Source organism: Callithrix jacchus, chromosome 7 (genome assembly GCF_049354715.1).
Source record: "Callithrix jacchus isolate 240 chromosome 7, calJac240_pri, whole genome shotgun sequence".
Taxonomy (NCBI): domain Eukaryota; kingdom Metazoa; phylum Chordata; class Mammalia; order Primates; family Cebidae; genus Callithrix; species Callithrix jacchus.
This window is the reverse complement of record NC_133508.1, coordinates 153,694,175-153,714,084: the sequence shown is the minus strand read 5'-3', so window position 1 is coordinate 153,714,084 and position 19,910 is coordinate 153,694,175. Positions and strand designations below refer to the sequence as shown.

The following is a 19,910-nucleotide window of genomic DNA, read 5'->3' as shown; positions in this document are numbered from 1 at the left end:
TTTGTCTGTAAAATTAAATTCCCCAGAGAAATCTGACCAAGGCAGTGCCCACTCTCTTGTTTTTAATAATAATATTTTCCATTTAATCTTTCTTAGAATTTGTGGAGGTTTTGTCCATTCCAAACTCAAAGGGAAAAAATTAGCATTTAGATAGGATTGCACCAGCATTAAAATCAATTGAAATGGAAACAGAGATCATGGGAAGGTTGAGACGCCTGGAGGTTTTTCCATAGGGTGATTCTGATGTGACATCCAGGGCACCCAAAGCATACCTCTCTCGGTGTCTCATCATCAGCATGCACTCAGCTTCGTCCACAGGTGCCTCTTTCTCACACGTACTCCTCTCCAAGTCTCCTAAGAATCACATTTCTGATAGCAGAGCCCCTTCCAAGCTCTAGCTCCTCTTCCTTCAGGAATAATCATCGCAAAGGAGAAACAAGACCTTGCTGTCCTGGGTGTGGAATCATGAAATGCCCCTCGTTTGCCCCATAGACTTAAAATACTCTCTCTAGGTTCTTCTCCTGCCCCTGCCCCCACAGCCACACGCCCTCAACCTTCCCTACACTCAAATTCCAGACTCTTCCTGCAGCGTCAGCAATGCACTGGAGGCCTATACTGACTTGGCAAGGACTTCAAGGAAGTCACCTAGAGGTCACAGTCAGCAAAGTGTTCCCCACACGCATGGGTTCTGCAGGCAGGACCCTAACAGGGAAGCACAACCCTTGTGTGCAATTCTCGTGTGAACAACGCCAGCCCACATCCTAACTGACCTCCGTGATTCCTGTCTGCCATCCATTTGGGAATAGTTTCAGTATCTGTCTGCAGCATTAGAACGCCTCCGTAACCTGGTACATCACTGACTCTACCTGCCAGCGGTAAATTATTAAAACAGAGACTGATGGCTGCATTTACTGGGCTGCCTCTGGAGCCACCGTTGCCCTCAGATCTCCTGATAAACCAGACTCATGTTCTTTCTCATTTTGCCTTTTACTGCTGCTCTGCTGGAACCACCAGACCACAGGAGTGAGACTCATTTAGTGCTAATGTCTTGCGTGTGGTTGGTATTTTCCTGCCTGGCAAACTCATTTATCTGAATCTTTGATCAAAACCCTGTGCATTCCTTCCTTAATGTGAGCTCCACTGTACTCCTCTTTGCCTCTGTGTTCGTCTCCCCCTCCACGCCTCTTGCCACCTCTCCTATTTCCATTCCAGCTTCTGAGTCCCTGTCCCTGGCTCAGCCTTTTGTATCCCTCCAGCTGGAAGTGTAACTTTTGATTCTTTTCTCCTACAGGAAGATGATTTGAATGGGATCCACATTGTGGCTTTTGCAGAGAAGAGTGACCCAGGTAGGAAACCTTCACTTTGCCCTTTTACACGTTTAGCAAGAACTGATTTCTCACCTTTGTCAGCCCTCACCTTTCTCTTCTCTCACTTCCCATCCACAATGCAACTGTAAGATATTGGGCACCCCCTGGTGGTCACTCATTAAGTGTGAGTTTGTTTTCAGTTGTGCTCACAGCTAAGAGAAGAAAAGGTGTGAACAAATCAGAATGTTATAGACTACCAGAGTCCTACATCCGCTGCACAGCAATGGACCAACACACTGAGTCAGTGGGATTTGCAGCAGAGAAAGAGTTGAATAATCTCAAGGCTGCCAAGGGGGGATTCTCAAACCTCAGATCCAAGTCTCTGAGGGGTTCTAGGCAAAGGATTTTTAAGAGGATCATGGAAGGTGGGGGCCTGGAAAGCTGTGGTCATCGATTAATCAGGGTAAGAGGGATGAAATCATGAGGATGTGGAAAGTCCATTCTTCCGTAAGTCAGCTCCTTGCTTGGCCTTTTAGACCAGCTGGCATCAGCAGTCTTACTGGTATGAAGAACTTAAAAGAGAAACTCAAATGAAAATCTTATTGTATTAATCTATTCTCACATTGCTATAAAGAAATACTGGAGACTGGATAATTTATAAAGAAAAGAAGCTTAATCGGCTCACAGTTCTTCAGGCTGTACAGAAAACAGGGCAGCATCTGCTTCTGGGGAGGTCTTTACTCAAGGTGAAAGGCAAAGTACGAACAGGACCAAGGTGATGGGGAGGTGCCACATACTTTTATATAATCAGATCTGGTGAAAACTCACTATCGTGATGGCAGCACCAAGCGAGGCAGGTGTTGAACCACGAGTGACTGCCCCCACCAGCCAATCACCTACCACCAGACCCACCTCCAGCACTGGGAATTACATTTCAACAGGAGATTTGGGTGAGGGACACGGATCCAAAGCATGTCATTTATCATCACACCATGTCTTAAATTTTAGCTATAGGACAGAAAAGGGATGAGTGTTATGACAAGGGCCACATTATCCTGGGGTAGTAAGCAGTGACTAGAAGTGGGCCAGAGGACAAGCCAGCTTCATGATTGTTGCTGATTGTGTGGGAAGCCTAGCAGGATTTTATTTCCCCAGTTGTGTTTATAAAATGTGTCTGGAGATGCTCTCAAACATTCTGCTTTGCAGCCCAAACACAGGAAGGTACACTGGGCACTGGGGAGGATGTTAAAACATACCAGCTTTATGGGGGGCAGGGGGTGTGCATGTGTGTGTGTGCATGTGTAAAATTCTGTCCACATTAAAAGCTTATTTACCAATTTTGCCATGTCAATCACAATTTTACCTTAAAATAGGGTAAATGTATACTTTGATCCATCAAATATTGTCCGTGCTTAGGAAATCAAATAGAAAATAACCCCCTAAAAATAATGAGAACTGGGGAAAATAAGCAGCGTACTTTAAAAGTGCAAGACGATCCTGTAAATAGATGAGTAACTTTGTTTTTGGAACTTGGACAACTTTTCTCTGGTTTCACTTTTCTCAGCCCTAGAGGAGAGTGAAGCACAGGAAAGTTTCACTTTTCTCAGCCCTAGTGGAGAGTGAAGAGCAGGAAAATGAATCTTGCAGCTAGCAAAGTGCTGGTTCCCTATGGCAGTGCTCTGTGAGACCGTGTCCCCAAGAGAAAGTGGAAACAGACATTCTAAAGTGCATCCCGGAAGCCCTGGGAGAACCCAGAATGTAACGGGAGAACACAAGGGAATGTAGACTTCCACGGTGTTTGCCGGGGACCTCAGTCTCTTGTATACTCATAGGGAGAGATCTAGGGATGACTTCCGGTGGATGTTCAAGAAGCAGAGGCTTGGGGAAGTTAAAGCAACTGCCCAAGAGAACTCGGTGAGTGGCAGATCGTGAGGGAGAGCAGATGTCCTTGTTCGTTAATGCATAGCTATTACTGCACGGTGTCTGGACACATGGTAGGTGCTCCATAAACATTCGTCTGGCAGATGATTAGAGTTGGATGACCAACCAAGACGGAGCCCCAGACTCCTCACTCTCAGACCAGCTTTTCCTTCCCTTTTTTGGCAATACACTAATAGCCTCCATAGCTTCTTACAGTGTGAAACCCACATTTTTAATCATATAATATTTAAAATCATGGTATAATTCATATACCATGATAGTAGCCCTTTTAAAGTGAAGAGTTCAGTGGTTTTTAGTACATTCGCAAAGCTGTACAAACATAATCAGTATCTAATTCTGGAACATTTTGGAAAACGGCCATTAGCAGTCATTCCCATTCCCCTCTTACCCACCTCTGCAAGCAGGAATTACCTGCATTTCATATAAATGGATTCATTTAACCTATAGCCTTTTGTGTGTGGCGTCTTTCACTTAGCATGATGTGTTCATGGTGTAGCAATGATATGGCACATATCATTCCTTTTAAGGGGTGAGTAATATTCCATTGTATGAAAACCGAATCTGTGTTACAAATGATCTGAGCACTCTCCTGGCTTTTCCACTTTTCAACAAGATCTAGCCCTTGTCTCCACCCGCTCAAGAAAAGCCAGTGTGGTTTCAGTGGGTTTCCCACAGGTTCTGGTCACCACTCTGCCCCAGAGGAGCAAATAGCAAAGGAAGCCGATTGCCTAAGGTTTACAAGCTAGAATCAAACAGAATTGGATCCCTGGTGTTATGTGAACAGAGATGCATTTGCCATAGGCAGCAGCCTGCTGGCCAGACTCCCGGGGCTCCTTCCTCGCCTCACTTGCCCCTGTCCAGGATTGTGGGAAGCCTGTCTGGCTCTTTGGAACAATGGAACAAAGAGGCCTCCCTGAAGTTGCAGGAACCTGTTTGACCGAGATTGCTGCTGAATGAATCAAGCTCCAGAAACTGCTTCCACCTCCTCCCTGCACAAATATCCTTGGGCCCGAAGCTGTGCCTTTCCCCGGTAGAACCCAAGCTGGGGCTTGTACTGGGAAGCTGTAAGCATGCACTGAGGCGAGGGTGGGAGGAAGGGTAGGAGCTCTAGAGGCATCTTCCGTGAGCGAGGGCCTTGCCGCTCAGGGCTGGGAAAGGGAAAGGCTTGTCTGCGAAAGTCCCTGACTCTGAATTTGTAGTTAATCAGTGATTTACTCACAGATACTGATGTGTAACCTGGGGCGAAGGGCCTGACTGTGGGACTAGGAATTTCATTCCTGAAAGACAATCCCCCTGCATGCCTTTGCTCTTGCTAACAAGTTAGACATGGCCTTTTGCCCCAACCAAACACCTATCCCCACCGCCCCAAAGAAGAAGATTCTACATCCAGGGAAATAATCCAGTTCTTAAGGAGCTAACAAGGTTGAGGAACCTTGCTAGGAGCTTTATGTAGATGACCTCATTTAGCACCTAAAGCCACTCCGTCATATGTGCACGATGATTATTATTGTAGTGTCAGGTGAAGACCGAGAGCTTTAAAGGTTAAATAACTTGCCCAAATCACTCACTGTATCTAAGCCGAGATTCAAATTCAAGCAGGTTGTCTTGACGTCTAAATACATCGTGACTATGAGGAAGATGTTGTGTACATATAAGTACACATTGTCACTTAATGTGTACTTATATGTACACAAGAACTTCATAAGGAAGGTAGTATTTTATTCCCATTTTACAACTGAGGAAGCTGAGGCTGAGAGAGCTTACCTCGCTGGGAAGCATAAAATTGGAACGATGCTGAGGATGCCTGGCTTCCCAGCCCACACCCTTAACCACGAGGCCCTGCCATGGAGTTATATGAAGTTGTCAGGGTAGCAACTCTGAGTGGCATGTAAGTCTGTAGCAGAGCTTTGTGCTAAGTGAGCATTCGGCTCCCCTTCCTACCTCTCTATTGCCCTTCGCCACTTTCTCCACTTCCAACATTTGAAAGACAAGAAAACAGAGACCCAGGGCAGTGCAGTGGCATGCTTGAGATCACAGGACTATAGGCATAGTGAAAATGAAGCTTAGATTTCCCTGAGGGCCTCCTCTGTGCACAGTCCACCCTGTCACACCAGCTCCAAACAATGCCCCAGCCAGCGCAGGCTCTGAGCACGTGCAATGCTGCTGCACTGTGCTGGACAAGGGGACGCAGGCAGGTGAGCAGGGGGAGGTGAGAAGAGCCTTTCCAGTGAAACCACCTGGAAGCTTGAGAGCCTCGTTAGGGAAGAAAAGTCCAGCCTTCTCCCACTGTCTGTCGGGGTTTGGGATCTAAGATTATGCAGCAGCAACAACCACACATCCCAGTGATCTAGATGCGCCAACCACTGTCTTCTCCAAGTACTTCTGACATGACCTTCACGGCCATGAGCTTGAGTTCACCCGGTGTAGAAAGCTGAGGGCAGGCAGCAAAGCCCTGCTCCCACCCCCACCTGCCAGGAGGCAGGGTCTGCTCTCCTGATCCTAGAGCCTAAGCCCTTGATCTCTCCTGCTGTACTCATCCCATGCTCTCAGGCAGGCCTGGCTGGGAACAACATTTCCCAGCCCTGTGTTTTTGTCCATTGCCTGGTGGTGCTGCTAGTCTTCTTCCAGCTCCTGCAGTCAAAGTGCCCCCCAGAGCTGCTTTTCTGACAGGTCTGAAAACGAACCACTCTTCCTCACCACCCCTAGATATGTCTGTGTCAGGCTGACATCTTCTCTATGACGTATGAGGAAAGGTTTGCACAGCGGCGTTTCCACATGAGTGCGTGCTGGAAGGATAGCCTCAAAGGGCACTGGAATATTAGCGCTAACAAGCTGGGAATGCAAGGACAGGCTGCCGTCTGCGCAGGTGGAACAGAACTAGTGACGGGCCCCGGAAGGAAGGTCTCCAAGCCCTGTTCCACCCAAGCTTCCACTGCTTCAGGTTCTTGTAAAAATCTTTTTGAGACTAATTGTCTCAACTAGGACCACTAAGTGCTACTTTGAGCTTTTGATTTTAAATTTGGTTTATCAAATTTAACACTCCGTTCTTTTTTCTTTCTTTTTTTTTTGTTGAGACAGAGTCTCCCTCTGTTGCCCAGGTTGGAGTGCAGTGGCACCATCTTGGCTCACTGCAACCTCCATCTCCTGGGTTCAAGCGATTCTCCTGCCTCAGCCTCCCAAGCAGCTGGGATTATAGGCGCTCACCCCCACACCTGGCTAATTTTTGTATTTTTAGTAGAGAAGGGATTTCACTGTGTTCGCCAGGCTGGTCTTGAACTCTGATCTTAGGTGATCTGCCTGCCTCGGCCTCCCAAAGTGCTGGGATTATGGGCGTGAGCCACTGCACCTGGCCTGGTTCTTAGCATGTGTTGAACATTATTCCAAGCACTTAACAAATACCAATGCATTTAACCTTCCCAACAACCCATAGTGTTAGGTGCTGTTTTCATCATCTTCCCTGGTGTACAGACGAGAAAATGCAGGGACAATGAAATTAAATAATCTCCCCAGCTCATTGGCTAATCAGTGATAGAACTAGGATTCAAACCCAGCATCCTAGCCCTAAGTCTGGGCTCTGTCACCACCAGCTTCAGCTTCATCATGACGCCATATCATTTGACTTGTTCACCAATTCTGGGCTCCTGGGGCGACAGGCGGAGAAAGAGGGCTAAGGTAAGGAGTGGTAGCATATTCACATGCCTCAAGTGCGTCTCCCAGCTGCGGGGCCTGGACAATGTCCCCTTTCCTACATGGATGTCTGACTCTCACACGTGTCTTCTTGGCAATTCCATCTTGTCAGAAGACAGCTCCTGGCCTTGTCTGTCCCTCTGAGGTTTCCCAAAGGGTCCAGTTCAGACGCTGGGCTGCTTTTTGAGAATTCTATACTTACTGAGTGAGCCGTGGCCTAGAAACCAACAAGCCTTTCTGAGAGATGACCTGTCCTACACACACCCTTGTGTCTCAGTCGCTGGCTCTGGGCTTAAGCTGTTATGGGCACTCAGATTATACCTACCTGATGGAAAAAAGAAAAAAAACCCTTCCCATCAATGAAGGATGAAAGTAGTGGAAAGAAAAAAACTTAAAATGAGTAAGAGTTCGATGGGGGTGGAGGAGGGGAAGGAAGGAGACAGAGAGTCTTTATGAGGTCCTCCTGCATGTGCCTCCCCATACACTTCACCCAGTCCACATGCTGATACCATCTTGTTATTTTCAACATGCCTGAGAGGTCATGTGGCAGCTGTTCTCTTCACTTTCAGAGGAGGAAATGAAAGGGGAGAGGTTAAGTGACCTGTGCAAGGTCTTTAAACTCCAGACCCAGTGCCCTCTTTAGACACAACCTTTGGATTGTATGGCTGCAGCCCTGGCTGTTTATCTGTCCACCTGCCACACAAGCAAGGGCAGGACCCCGCGTGAAGGACTTGGCCTTCCTAAGCCCAGGCTGCTCCTCCCAGGAGCAGAGACCCTGAGGCCCAGAACTTCCCATGGCATGGAGTCCGGAAGGGTTCCTTTCAGTGCCTTTGTGGAGTGAGCACAGCCAACTCCTTCAGGAGTGGGGCCATGAGGACAGAGACTAGGGCAGGGCAGGCTGCGTGCTGTGGGCCCGTCCACTCCTGGATGCTGCATGCTGCGTGCCCGTCCACTCCCGGTTGCTGTGTGCTGTGAGCCTGTTGACTCCCGGGACACTGCTTGATCAGAGACACATGAGCTCTGCCGAATGTGGCCTTGTGTCCTGACATGGCTGTGCTTGGCTGGGACAGGTCCCTTAGGGCTTGATGAAGGCTCATTCCCATCAGTCTCCGCCAGGGAAACAGGAGAGGATAATCACCAGTTTCTCCTCCCACAAAGATGTGATTCCCAGGGGCCGCTGGCTTGCCGTGGGAAACCTCTTGGCTCAACGTGTCATGGTCTCTCAGGACTCAAAGTCTGAAGGGCAGGAGAGGAACTGCAGTTCTCACTGTGCCAGGTGTCTTTATTTACGTCCATCTCTGGGACGCCAACCCCACTCAGAGCCATCTCTGAGTTAGCCAACCCATTGCACTGCAGCTGCTGGGAGGCGAGGGCTTGGCAACATGGTTTGAAGGTGGGGAAGGGACCCCTCCATGGGTAGGCAGAGGCCAGCCAGCCAGCCCCGGGCTGCGCCATGGACAGTTTCCTTAGTGTCCCAGCCCCTGCTTCCCTGATGTTGAAGCTTTCACACTGGACTTAAACATCTCAAGCACAGACTCAAGAAAGGAAGATGGCAGCAACATTGGTGGGAGTGCGGAGACCTCAGAGCATAGGAGACAGTGGAATTGGCTCTAGATGGGCAGACTTAAGATCTGAGTTCAACTCCCAGCCCTACCATTTGCTCATGTGTGAAGCTGGGGAAGTCATTGGCTCTCCTGGGGTCTTAATTCCATCCTCTTTAAAATGGACATGATAAAATTTTCCTAACCTCCATCAAGACTAGTCATAAAAATCAAATGCAAAAGTACTCAGTACCCAGTAAGTGTTCAATAGACACTCATAAAATAAAGGTTGGAGCAGCATGATTATAGACTTTCTGCATATGAAGAACAATGTCCTGTGTCCTGGCTGGGAGTGGTGGCTCACGCCTGTAATCCCAGCACTTTGGGAGGCTGAGGTGGGAAGACTGCTTGAACCCAGGAGTTCGAGACCAGCCTGAACAACACAGAGAGATCTCATCTTTACAAATAATACTTTAAAAAATTAAATGCATGGTGGCATGCACCTCTGGTCCCAGCTACTTAGGAGGCTGAGATGGGAGAATCACTTGAGCCTGGGAAGTCAAGGCTGCAGTGAGCCATGATTATACCACTGCATTTCAGCCTGCGCCCCAGAGTGAGGCCCCATCTCAAAACTAAACAAAAAGGAACAACGTCGTGTGTCCGTAAAGGAAGAAATGGAGTAAACATCATGTGAAAAAGGGGAGATTTCAGTTGGATGCCAAGATAAGCTTCTCGGCTGTTAGAACGATCAAGCAGCCTTTAGCAAGTTCAAAGGGTCTCCGTCCTGGAAATATTCAAGAGACCAATGTTCTGAGTGGGCGGGGGGCTATTCACCTACCTGGAGATTTGGAATGTCTGTGTTGCAGGGGTGGGGTGTCTTCTGGTTTTGAGGACTGACGCTTATCTGATAACTGCAGGGAACAGTCTTCTGCTTGCTATGTCTAGTAACTGTTAGCCTACACATCTCTGAATAGTATTTCCCCCTTTCTCTCTATACAGTCTTTTGAAGTATAGGCTATATTCCTTCTGAAACATACATGACCGCAATCTTGAAAGGCCTCCAAGCCGTGTCTACCCCTGATAAAAGAAACGTTTAATCATTTCGAACTCATTCATCCATATAATTTTAACAGTGGACTCGTTCTTGCTTAACATCTAATTACAAAAGTGAAATGTGGCTGGGCGCGGTGGCTTATGCCTGTCATCCCAGCACTTTGGGAGGCTGAGGTGAGATCTGCCTTCCTGGTCAAAAAGGGAGGATCCAGGGAATTTTTCCCTTTTCAAGCGGACCTGCCAGTTTTACAAAGAAAACAGAAGCTCTCTTGGGAAAAAACGGAATTGTAACTTACAATTTTAGCTACCGAATACATGTGAGACTAGGTTAGCTGCTTTAACTCACTTTCCCAGATCAATGAGAATCCATTCTAACGGGTCTGCGCTCAAGTCTGGGGTCTGAGGGGGAGAGCGTGTTAAGGCTTGTAAGCCTCCTATCAGGAATAGCCACACAGGCTAATGCCTTAAAAGCAAAGGAATTGAACTTTCCCTGACCCAGTTATTAAGGGGAGGGTGCTTGTGGTCACACCAGCTGGTACAGCCATCCCTGAAGTCTTTAGTCACAGAATCGGCAATAGGACCCGATAGGATCTGCCCCACGTCATACTGTCTTGTGATGTGATTTTCTGCAAGCGTGTTCTCTACCACATGGATGCAAGACTGCTTCTAACCCACTCCCGGGTCCCAGATCACTGAACTTAATACGGATGTGCTAAATGAACGGAGGAATGGCCAGGCTTAGGGGGCTCCGGCCAGCTTCCTTGCCTTCGAACATAGAAGGGCAGGTAATTTAAGTAGAGTAATGGCTAAAGCTTGCTATATTCCAGGCACGAAGTGCTTCAGAGACACTGATTCATTTAAGTCACAGCCACCCGATGACGTAGATACTGTCACTGTCATCATCCCCGTTTTACAGATGAGGAGACAGACATTAAATAACTTGCTCTAAGTCACACTCTAAGTGTACGACCAGGACGTTGGCCGAGGTCATTTGACCCCAGAGCCTGTGTGTTTAAGGGTCATGCTGGGCTGACCCCCTGAAGAATGGGCTCTGTTCTGTTATTGAAAATATTCAGGGACATAGACATTGCCGGTTACAGAATTCATCACCCTGAACATCAGAAACCTGCCCTTGGATCTAGAGAAAACTTTTTCAGCTTTAATGTCAACCTTATTTATTAATTTATTCTGTGAATGGTTTTTGAGATTGCTTTGCTTCTCCATAGACACAAAGAATATTCTCCTCCCTAAAACCTTTTGGCCAGGCAAGGCAGCTCAGCACTTTGGGAGGCCGAGGCAGGTATATCATGAGATCAGGAGTTCAAGACCAGCCTGGCTGAGGTGGTGAAACCCCGTCTGTACTAAAAATACAAAAATTAGCTGGGCGTGGTGGTGGGCACTTGTAATCTCAGCTACTCAGGAGGCTGAGGGGGAGAATTGCTTGAACCCAGGAGGTGGAGGTTGCGGTGAGCCTAGATTGCACCACTGCACTGTAGCCTGGGTGACAAAGTGAGACCCAGTCTCAAAAAACAAACAAAAAGAAAAACAAAAAAAACCGAAACCCTTTCATTTTCTTAAAAATGGGCGTTGAGCCACACTTGTGACTTCACTCAGAGGGTAGGGGACAGTGGAAGTGGCTCCAGACGTGCAGGCTTAAGACCTGAGTTCAATTACATTACGTAGTTACGTAAAAACTACAATCCAGTTGATTTTTCTAGCACAGTTCAGTTTTTGTTTTCATCTCTTAACCTGCACTAGAATGTCAAATAGGAATGTAGTATGTAGGTTCTTGTGTACCACATTCCTTTCGATGAATCCAATGTTAAGTGAGTTTTTCCCATAAGAAAACAACAGGCCTCCGTTGTGTATTCAGCTTGTCGTTCTGGGTCACAGACCTGCCCCTGCCCAACGCTTGTGCCTGCCTGGTCTCTGCTTTCCTTTATGTGAAGCAGTCTCTTGCACCTCAAGCTTACTTTCTGCTTTCATTTGGGTCTGTGTTGCCGCATTTCAACTTCTTTGTGAATTTCAGATTTGTCACATCCCTTTTACATTTGATTCTCTCTCATCTTTTAAAGTACTGGCAGTGTCACCTCACTGATTATTATTTCCTTACGTTCTGCAGCTAAAAACAGTAACTGAAGTTGTTTTGGAGAAATTCCTCCTGTGGTCTGTGTATTATGATTCCTGTCTCTACAGATAACCGAGCTGGCACCGTATTTCCCTCTCTTGTGATGGACACATGGTCCACACACGGCAGCCAGTGAGACACTGGAGGGGCAGGACCTTCTGTTCCACCTACAGGCAGCAGGGGTAGAACCCCCACCCCACCTCCACCCCCAGCTCCGCAATGACAGATATGAAGTCTAAAGCTTAGGGCCTGTCAGTCTCCGCTGTCTGTCATACTTTCACTTGCAATCTGGTTATGAGCGTAGATGAAAAGATCACCTAGGTACACTCTGCCTCTCTGCAGGAAGTGGCTACCGGCCATAAAGACCCCTTCTATGGCCTAGCACAGTGATTCATGCCTGTAATCCTGCACTTGGAAAGCTGAGGCAGGAGGATCTCTTGAGCCCAGGAGTTCAAAACCAACCTGGGCAAAAATATGAGCCCTCTGTCTCTACAAAAATAAAACAATAAAAATTTTTTTAAAAAACAGCTGGGCATAGTGGCATACACCTGTAGTTTTAGCCACTGGTGAGGCTGACACAGGAGGATCACTTGAGCCTGGGAGGTGGAGGCTGAAGTGAGCTGCTATGATCCCACCACGCACTCTAGCCTGGGCAACAGAGACCCTCAAAAAAAAAAAAAAGAAAAAGAAAAAAGAAACTCCTTTTCCACTAGAGGTCGCTGTGCTTCCCAGGCAATAAGGCCTAAGGTGGGGCTCAGCCTGAATCTTCAGTGTGAGCTGGCAACAGTGACTACACCAACTCAAAAACTCAAAGCAGAGTTGCTAAGAATAGTATGCATTTTGCCTGGAATGCATTAGAGATAAGGAAGTGTAGAAAAAAATTTACCAAGAGTCCAAAATAACCAAACAAAAGCTAGCATTCCTGGAGAGAGGAGAGGCTTGCTAAACAGAGGCCATGGGGAGGAGCTCAAGTTTGCTGAGACTCCAGGCAAAAGCAGAAAAGCTTTGCAAAGCAAACACAGTTACCACATAGAATTCCCAAGCAGCTGGTGAGTTGCTTGTATTCAAGGTATAAATTTCAAGCCACAAATTCAGCTATGCAAGAAATGTAACTTTATTATTTAGAACTGAACCTAAATTTCAATTTTGAGTGTATACCACTGAATGGGAGAAGCTGGGTCTGGGAATTAATGGCCCTCCACCCCAACCCCACCATCCGGAGGGGTCCAGGGGCTTCTGATTCCCAGGCATAGCTGAGTAGGGTGTACATCTGGTACGGGTCACCATCATCTGTCCATGCTGGCATCTACAAAGAAGTCTCTCATTCTGCCTGACCTCTGACTCTTGCTCCAAGCAGGTTACCACTGGTCCCCTCCATCCCAACTATAGGACTGTTTCTGATCTGCCTCCCTCCTGGCGTGTCCAAGTTCCTTAGAATGACAATTTCATGGGGCCTTCAGGCAGGCTTTCTGCCCTAGTGCTCCTGTACTAGGGGGTTCTCCAAGGGATTCTAGAATCTTTTCATTTGCCTGAGTTTAATTCTGAAACACATCATGGGTCTTCCACACTCTCGGGATTCCCTGAAACAATGGAGATTCTTTACATGGACACACATGCACACATGGCTTGTGTTTCTGCACATGCGCACGCACGAATGCAAACACGTGCACACATGGGCACACTTTATTATTCTGAGGGACCTTCCAAAATCTGAGCTATCTTTTCAGTTTCTCGTTGGGGTTGGGGAGTGGTGCTAACAGCTGAGAAGCTGTTATCTCTTACTAAACATTCTCCTATAATTTTTGTTTATGGCAAAAACTGTAAGCTCCCAGTCCTTCAAGATTTAAACTTTTAAAGCTAAAAAGTTCGTGCTCTTGAAGCTGATAAAGCTCCTCTCTGCTTTGCTTATGAATCATCCCGCCCCTGGGCCAATGACTGCTGCTGACTGAACAGTGGGAGGGTACAGCATACAAGGAAAAGGGGAGGGAGGTGGGGAGGGAAGCCTGTCTACTCTCTCAGAGCTGGGAAACCAACTGTAAATCAGAAGCTCGCTTGGTTGCAAGGTTTTAGGAATTCCAGGTGGTAGATAACTAAGGGTCCAGGGTTAAACATTCTTGGTCCCTAGAGCAAGTGTTACTGGGGACTCTGAGGGACAGCAAAGTATCTGTTTCAAGAGGTGGCAGAGGATCAGTGAGGACAGGCAGGAGTTTCTCTGTCCTGGGACTGACTTTCTGACCCAAGGCTGGGCAGTTTTCACAAATGAAGTTTGGCTTCCAGTTAAAAACCGGCCAGTTCTCTGTGAACTTTTAATCCTTTGTTCAAATTTTTTATTGTTTCCTTTGTATAAGCTGCTTTGTGCCTGGAGCTCTCATCTGACTCGCTCTATAGAGTAATCCTGTAATTGAGGGTAAGCGGCTAATGGCCTAAGAAGTCCTCGTGGAAAAACCGCACTCTCTGCTCTCAACGTTAGAAGCTGTGTATGTGCAGGGGTTACTCAACTCTCTTGAATCCTGCTTCAGATGGCTACGAATTCCTGGAGATCCTGAAACAGGTTGCCCGGGACAACACTGACAACCCCGACCTGAGCATCCTGTGGATCGACCCCGACGACTTTCCTCTGGTGAGTGGCTCCAGCCAGCACCCCATCCGCTGTCGCTGTCACAGCCTCATGATTGCATTTAGCATCCGAGGAGGTGAAATAGGCAGGAACACTTGAAGAAACCCAGTGGCGACCCCCATCCGGTGTGGGAGGTCTTAGCCCTTGGGGCAGTATTGAACTTGGGGCCTGGTGCTGACACTGAAAGGGTTAGGCTTAGTGTTCTCACTCCCTGGAGACCAAGAGTTGAAGACCCTTGACCCTTGGGGGCCCACCCAAGTGAAGCAGGGTCAACTTCTTCCTCAGCAGCTCCAGAGCTCCCTGTCCCCAGAACTACTTTTATTTTCTGGGTGGGACCATCATTCTGAGGCCACCTGAGTGACTAAGTAATAAAAATCAGAGATGAACATTTTGCCTCGAGTTCGGAACGTGGTGGAGAGAAACAGAACATGCGTGTCATGTTCATTGCGTTCTCCTAGGACCTAGCGTAGTGTGTAAGCCCACGATGAATATGCGGGAAACTTCAAGTCCACACTCTTGCCAGTGTCCGTGATCAACGAACACCCAAAAGCTTTGTGGACACCCAGATGCTTTGATTATACTTGGCTTTCAAAAAGAATGAGCACAATTTGTACAGTACATGAATTGAACCCACTGCTCCCTCCCACACTGGATGGGGGCTGCCACTGGGTTTCTTCAAGTGCTCCTGCCTATTTCATCCCCTCGGATGCTAAACACAATCATGGAATACATAATAATCTCAGATGATGAGCATAGCTGGTGTACGCTCCTGTATGCCTGGAACCATAGTAATACTTTACATGCCTCTTCACAGCGAATCCTCTCAACCACCCTGTGAAGCAGGTGCTGTCATAATCCCTGTCACCAGGTGGAGAGAGTGATAGCTGGGGAGGGGAACGCTAGAGAGTGATAGATGTGCTATTCCAGCCGAGGTCTGCACGATGCTAAAGCTTGGCCTACCAACTGCTTTAGGTAAAAGCTTACTGCGGTATCAGTAGAAGTTGGTCATGAGGTTATGAATGATGACTTTGTCTGCCGAATGACGGATACTATGATTAAATAGAGAAAACGGAGAGGGATCTCAAGAGTCCTGAAAATCAGTCCTATGTAGAGGAGGGATGAATCAAAGGCAGAGGCCTCCATGATACTTGAGACCAATGTCGTAGCACTGAGTAAATGGCCACTTACGACTGCATACGGTACAGCTTTGTGGATCCGGCTTCTGCCTGGTTGCGTTTCTACTTTGCCCGTTTTGTTACACAAGCTTGCAGACGGTTTGCAGTTCTCCTGGCTAGTTCTTTTTTTTTTTTGACAGGGTCTTACTCTGTCACCCAGGCTGGGGTGCAGTGGCATAGTCTCAACTTACTGCAGCCTCAACCTCCAAGGCTCAAGCAGTCCTCCTGCTTCAGCCTCCTGAGTAGTTGGGACTGTAGGCGCACACCATCATGTCCAACTAATTTTTAAATTTTCCTATAGAGATAAGGTCTCACTATGTTGCCCAGGCTGGCTGCAAACTCCTGGGCTCCAGCAGTTTGCCCACTTTGGCCTCCCGAAGTGCTGGGACAACAGGCATGAGCCGCGCCCGGCCTCTCTTCCTCTCTTCCGGCCAGTTCTATATGTTTGCCTTGGTGTTTGCAAAGAAGAAATCTTCAGAGTCTTCTTATTTCCAGTTTCTTGAATATGCCCAGTCCCTGTTAGGCCATATATTTGCTTGGTGATTTTCTACCACTGAATCATCTCCATTAAAAAAAAAAAAAACAGGGGCCAGGCGCGGTGGCTCATGCCTGTAATCCCAGCACTTTGGGAGGCTGGGGAGGGTGGATCACAAGGTCAAGAGATCGAGACCATCCTGGTCAACGTAGTGAAACCCCGTCTCTACTAAAAATACAAAAAAATTAGCTGGGCATGGTGGCGCGTGCCTGTAATCCCAGCTACTCGGGAGGCTGAGGCAGGAGAATTGCCTGAACCCAGGAGGCGGAGGTTGCGGTGAGCCGAGATGGCGCCATTGCACTCCAGCCTGGGTAAGAAGAGCAAAACTCCGTCTCAAAAACAAACAAACAAACAAACAAAAACACACAAACTGTGGCCCCTTGCTCCTTTATTTTTGCCCCAGTCAGAGATTTATCCACATGGAGTCCAAGCCTGGTTGAATGAAGAAGACTTCTTACTTACGACCCATCACGGCTTTCCCAGCCATCTCATGTAGCACGGTGGCACAAGATAAGGGATTTTTAAAATGGGACATTAAAAAAAGAGGTGGAGGAAATGGCTCTATGAACTATAAAAGAGCCACAGGTAATTTGGAAAGCAACATTAGACCACCTGTGTAATATTCTTTCTTACAGCTGTAGACACGTACATGTTGCATAATTTATGCTGTGTCATCTTTTATTTAATGCTTGTTTGAAGTGCTTGAAGTCTGAGCCCAAGTCTCCAATTTGCTAAGTGCCCACAGCTGTTTTGAAGACCTTTAACAAATGGTGACCCAGTTACTGCAATGGGACGGCGGGTGGGTCCAGCCACAGAGAGCGGCCTTCGAGGAGAACGCCCTCTGCCTGCTGTCTTATCTGATTTTTGTTGCTGCAGCTCGTTGCCTACTGGGAGAAGACTTTCAAGATTGACCTATTCAGGCCACAGATTGGGGTGGTGAATGTGACAGATGTAAGTACCCCCTCTGAAGGCCTGCCCAGGCACCCCCGGCCTGCCCTGTCTTCTGCTACACAGCCTAGATTGTGGGAGCATCTATAGGAGTCCAGACTTTTCAGAAGAGGGCAGGGGTCCTGCCCAAGGAAACCTGCTAGTGTGTTCCATGCCTGGTCTCCGAGCCAGTTTCAATCTGTGGTTCCATGGCTGTCTTCCGTGAGCAATTTTCTTGAAAATTGCTGGTCTATCGGCCAGCCTTTCCTGAATCACGATTTGGAACTTTACCCTCAAGTAAACTCTCCAGAATTTACCCCCAAAGCCAAACAACAAACGACAAGGTCTCTTTACAGAAGGGAACCCACACCAGAAGCCGTCATTGCGCCATGGGTGATGGGGCCATCGCGGCCCAGAATCCCAGGCAGGCAACTACACCATAGCCAGGAGACCAGGCCTGCAGAAGGGAAGGAAGAAAAGCATATACCAGCAAGGGGCTTCTCCTCATGATTCAGGCGCTGCTGAGCTGAGGGTGGGACAGGCTCGTGAGGTGGACTGGCAGAGCGTGAAGAAGTCTTAGATGAATCAGACATCTGATTCAACTCCACCATCATAAAACCGAAGCTGGGACAGGTACAAGCAGGCAAAGAGTGGACAGAAAGGGATGCTCACAGAAGATCATTAGAGCCATAATTAATTGACGTAGAATCCTTAAGAATGGAGGCCAGTTAGCAATGTCGTTTTGCCCTGTTGGTAGATGTTCATTTAGCTTACAAAATCTACATTCATTTATTTTGTAAACTACTTTAAAATGAATAAGAATAATATATAACTTTTAAAATATGCTCAAGTGAAAACATTTTAAAACAGAACAGTAAAATAGAAGGTGAAAATAAAAAGTATTTCTTACTCCCCGACCCAATCCCTAGTGTCATTCATATATATATATATATATATTCCATTGGGTAAGGGGATACACATTTCCTTTTATGCTACACAGCAGTATACTACACATTCCGTCTTGCAGGTTGGCATTTCCATTTAACAATGTGCACATTCCTGACAGGTGTAAGAGACACTGGGGCACTCAGCATAGCTACTCAGCACAGATACCCCTGGTCTGGCTCAGCCTTCATGCATTCACTCACTCATTCATTTTGTCCCTCACCGCAGGCCGACAGTGTCTGGATGGAGATTCCAGATGATGACGACCTTCCAACTGCTGAGGAGCTGGAGGACTGGATTGAAGATGTGCTTTCCGGAAAGATCAACACTGAAGATGATGACAATGAAGATGAGGGTGAAGATGATGACGATGATGATGACGATAATTCTGATGAAGAGGATGACAGTGATGATGATAATGATGAGTAGCCCAACTCCAGACAATTCTGATGGAAGCAAAGCCACAGCTACCCACTACCACAGACAGCACGGGCGGCGGCAAGCAGCCGCCCCACACCCAGCCAGCTCCTTTCCCTTTTCCATCATCTCTTTTCCCTCTCCCTTCACATCAGGAACAGTATCATTCAGCTAATGCCTTTTCAAATGCAGCAATCCCACTTGGCAGGGAAAGGAGGGAAGTGATCTCCACGTTGACTGTCTTGACTGTCATGGAGCAGATCTTGTTCTTTGCTGGACCATCAGGGGTCATGGCAGTGCCCGAACATGGCAGTCTGGGATGAATAATTCCCTAACACAGGTTTACTTGTCTTTGACTATGACAGTAACAGAATTGACAACTTGCTAACTCACAAGCATCGAGTGACCTTCTAATCAGAGCCCAGGGAAGATACATGATTGATGATTTCGTTCCCTCCATACCTGGAAAATCAGAGAGACCCCTCCTCTAGCCAAGGCAGTTCTTCTTAGGGAAGCCGCAGCCTTGGAAGCAAACTTATAAATCATATTCTCGTGGCTCTGTTAAACTTATTTCAAGTGATGGTCATTTATATCATTATGAACTTGGATACAGAAACGTATACAGGTCACCGTCATTTCTAGTATGTTAGGAAACAGGAATGGGAGGTTGAGTTGCTCTGTGCAACTTCCTTCTAGTTGTCAAGTCTCACATATTCATCAGCAGGAGGGGAGGGTGGGGGAAAACTAGAAAGATGAAAGGTTTCACATTTTTCTGATGGGTTCGTGTCTCTGATTGGGTCAGCTGGCTTCCTAGCCTACGCTGGGATCTGAATACCCCTTCTCTGTAGCTGCTAGTGAGCCTTCCCATTTAGATGAAAGGTTGCTTTATCCAGCAGTCAATTAACTGCCCACTTATCAGGACTCACACAGTTGGTCAGGGCAACAATAATTGGAGTTCGTAATTATGCCCTGAGGCGCGGAGAAAGAAATCCCGAAGTGCCTTCCGAGCTGTCTAAAAGTTAACTTGTGCTTGGTAGTTTTAGTGTTAAGTGTGCAGTATGATTTTCTAATTTATTTTCTCAATCTTTTAGCACATGCGTAAGACACTGTGCAAATTTTTTGAAAATAGAGCAATCCTTTTGTGGGATACTACCTAATCCTGTCAATAAACTCATATTTTGAAAACATTCAGACATTGTTGAAAATGCTATTTCGATGTTTCTAACTCTGCTCATTCTCATCTGGCTCCAGTCCTACCTCCTGATATCTTCCTTCCTAGCCCCGCTTCCTCTGCCTGCTCTTTAAAGGATGGTGTTTCCTAGCATCTCTACTCTACACACTCTTCCAAGGTGATGTCATCATGCCCATCAATACTATCCATGTGCTAATGACCTCCAAATACGAGTCTCTAACCTTGACCCCTCACCTCATTTTTAGACCCATTCATTCAACTGCCTCCGGACATCTTGACTTGATGTTGTAAAGCGCTTCAGACTCAATACAACAAAACCTGAACTCATTGCCTTCTCCCTAAATATATCCTTCTCCTCTTCATGGAGTCCTAGTTTGGGTGGGTGATAGCACCATTTATCCAATTGTCTAGGTGACCTGAGGGTGCCTCGTCCCCTCTGCGCTTT

At 47.2% G+C, this 19,910-nt stretch overlaps 1 protein-coding gene across 1 annotated transcript in view; it reads left to right on the top strand.

The window, feature by feature from the left end:
- Positions 1–19,458, top strand: part of CASQ2 (calsequestrin 2) — a 72,495-nt gene extending 53,037 nt beyond the window's left edge. Inside the window, exons 8-11 of the mRNA XM_035252561.3 lie at positions 1,292–1,346; positions 14,177–14,277; positions 16,861–16,935; positions 18,085–19,458. Of these exons, the coding sequence (XP_035108452.1) occupies positions 1,292–1,346; positions 14,177–14,277; positions 16,861–16,935; positions 18,085–18,285 (432 nt within the window). The 3' untranslated portion in view covers positions 18,286–19,458. The remainder of the gene's footprint in view (positions 1–1,291; positions 1,347–14,176; positions 14,278–16,860; positions 16,936–18,084) is intronic.
- Positions 19,459–19,910: the final 452 nt, after the last annotated feature.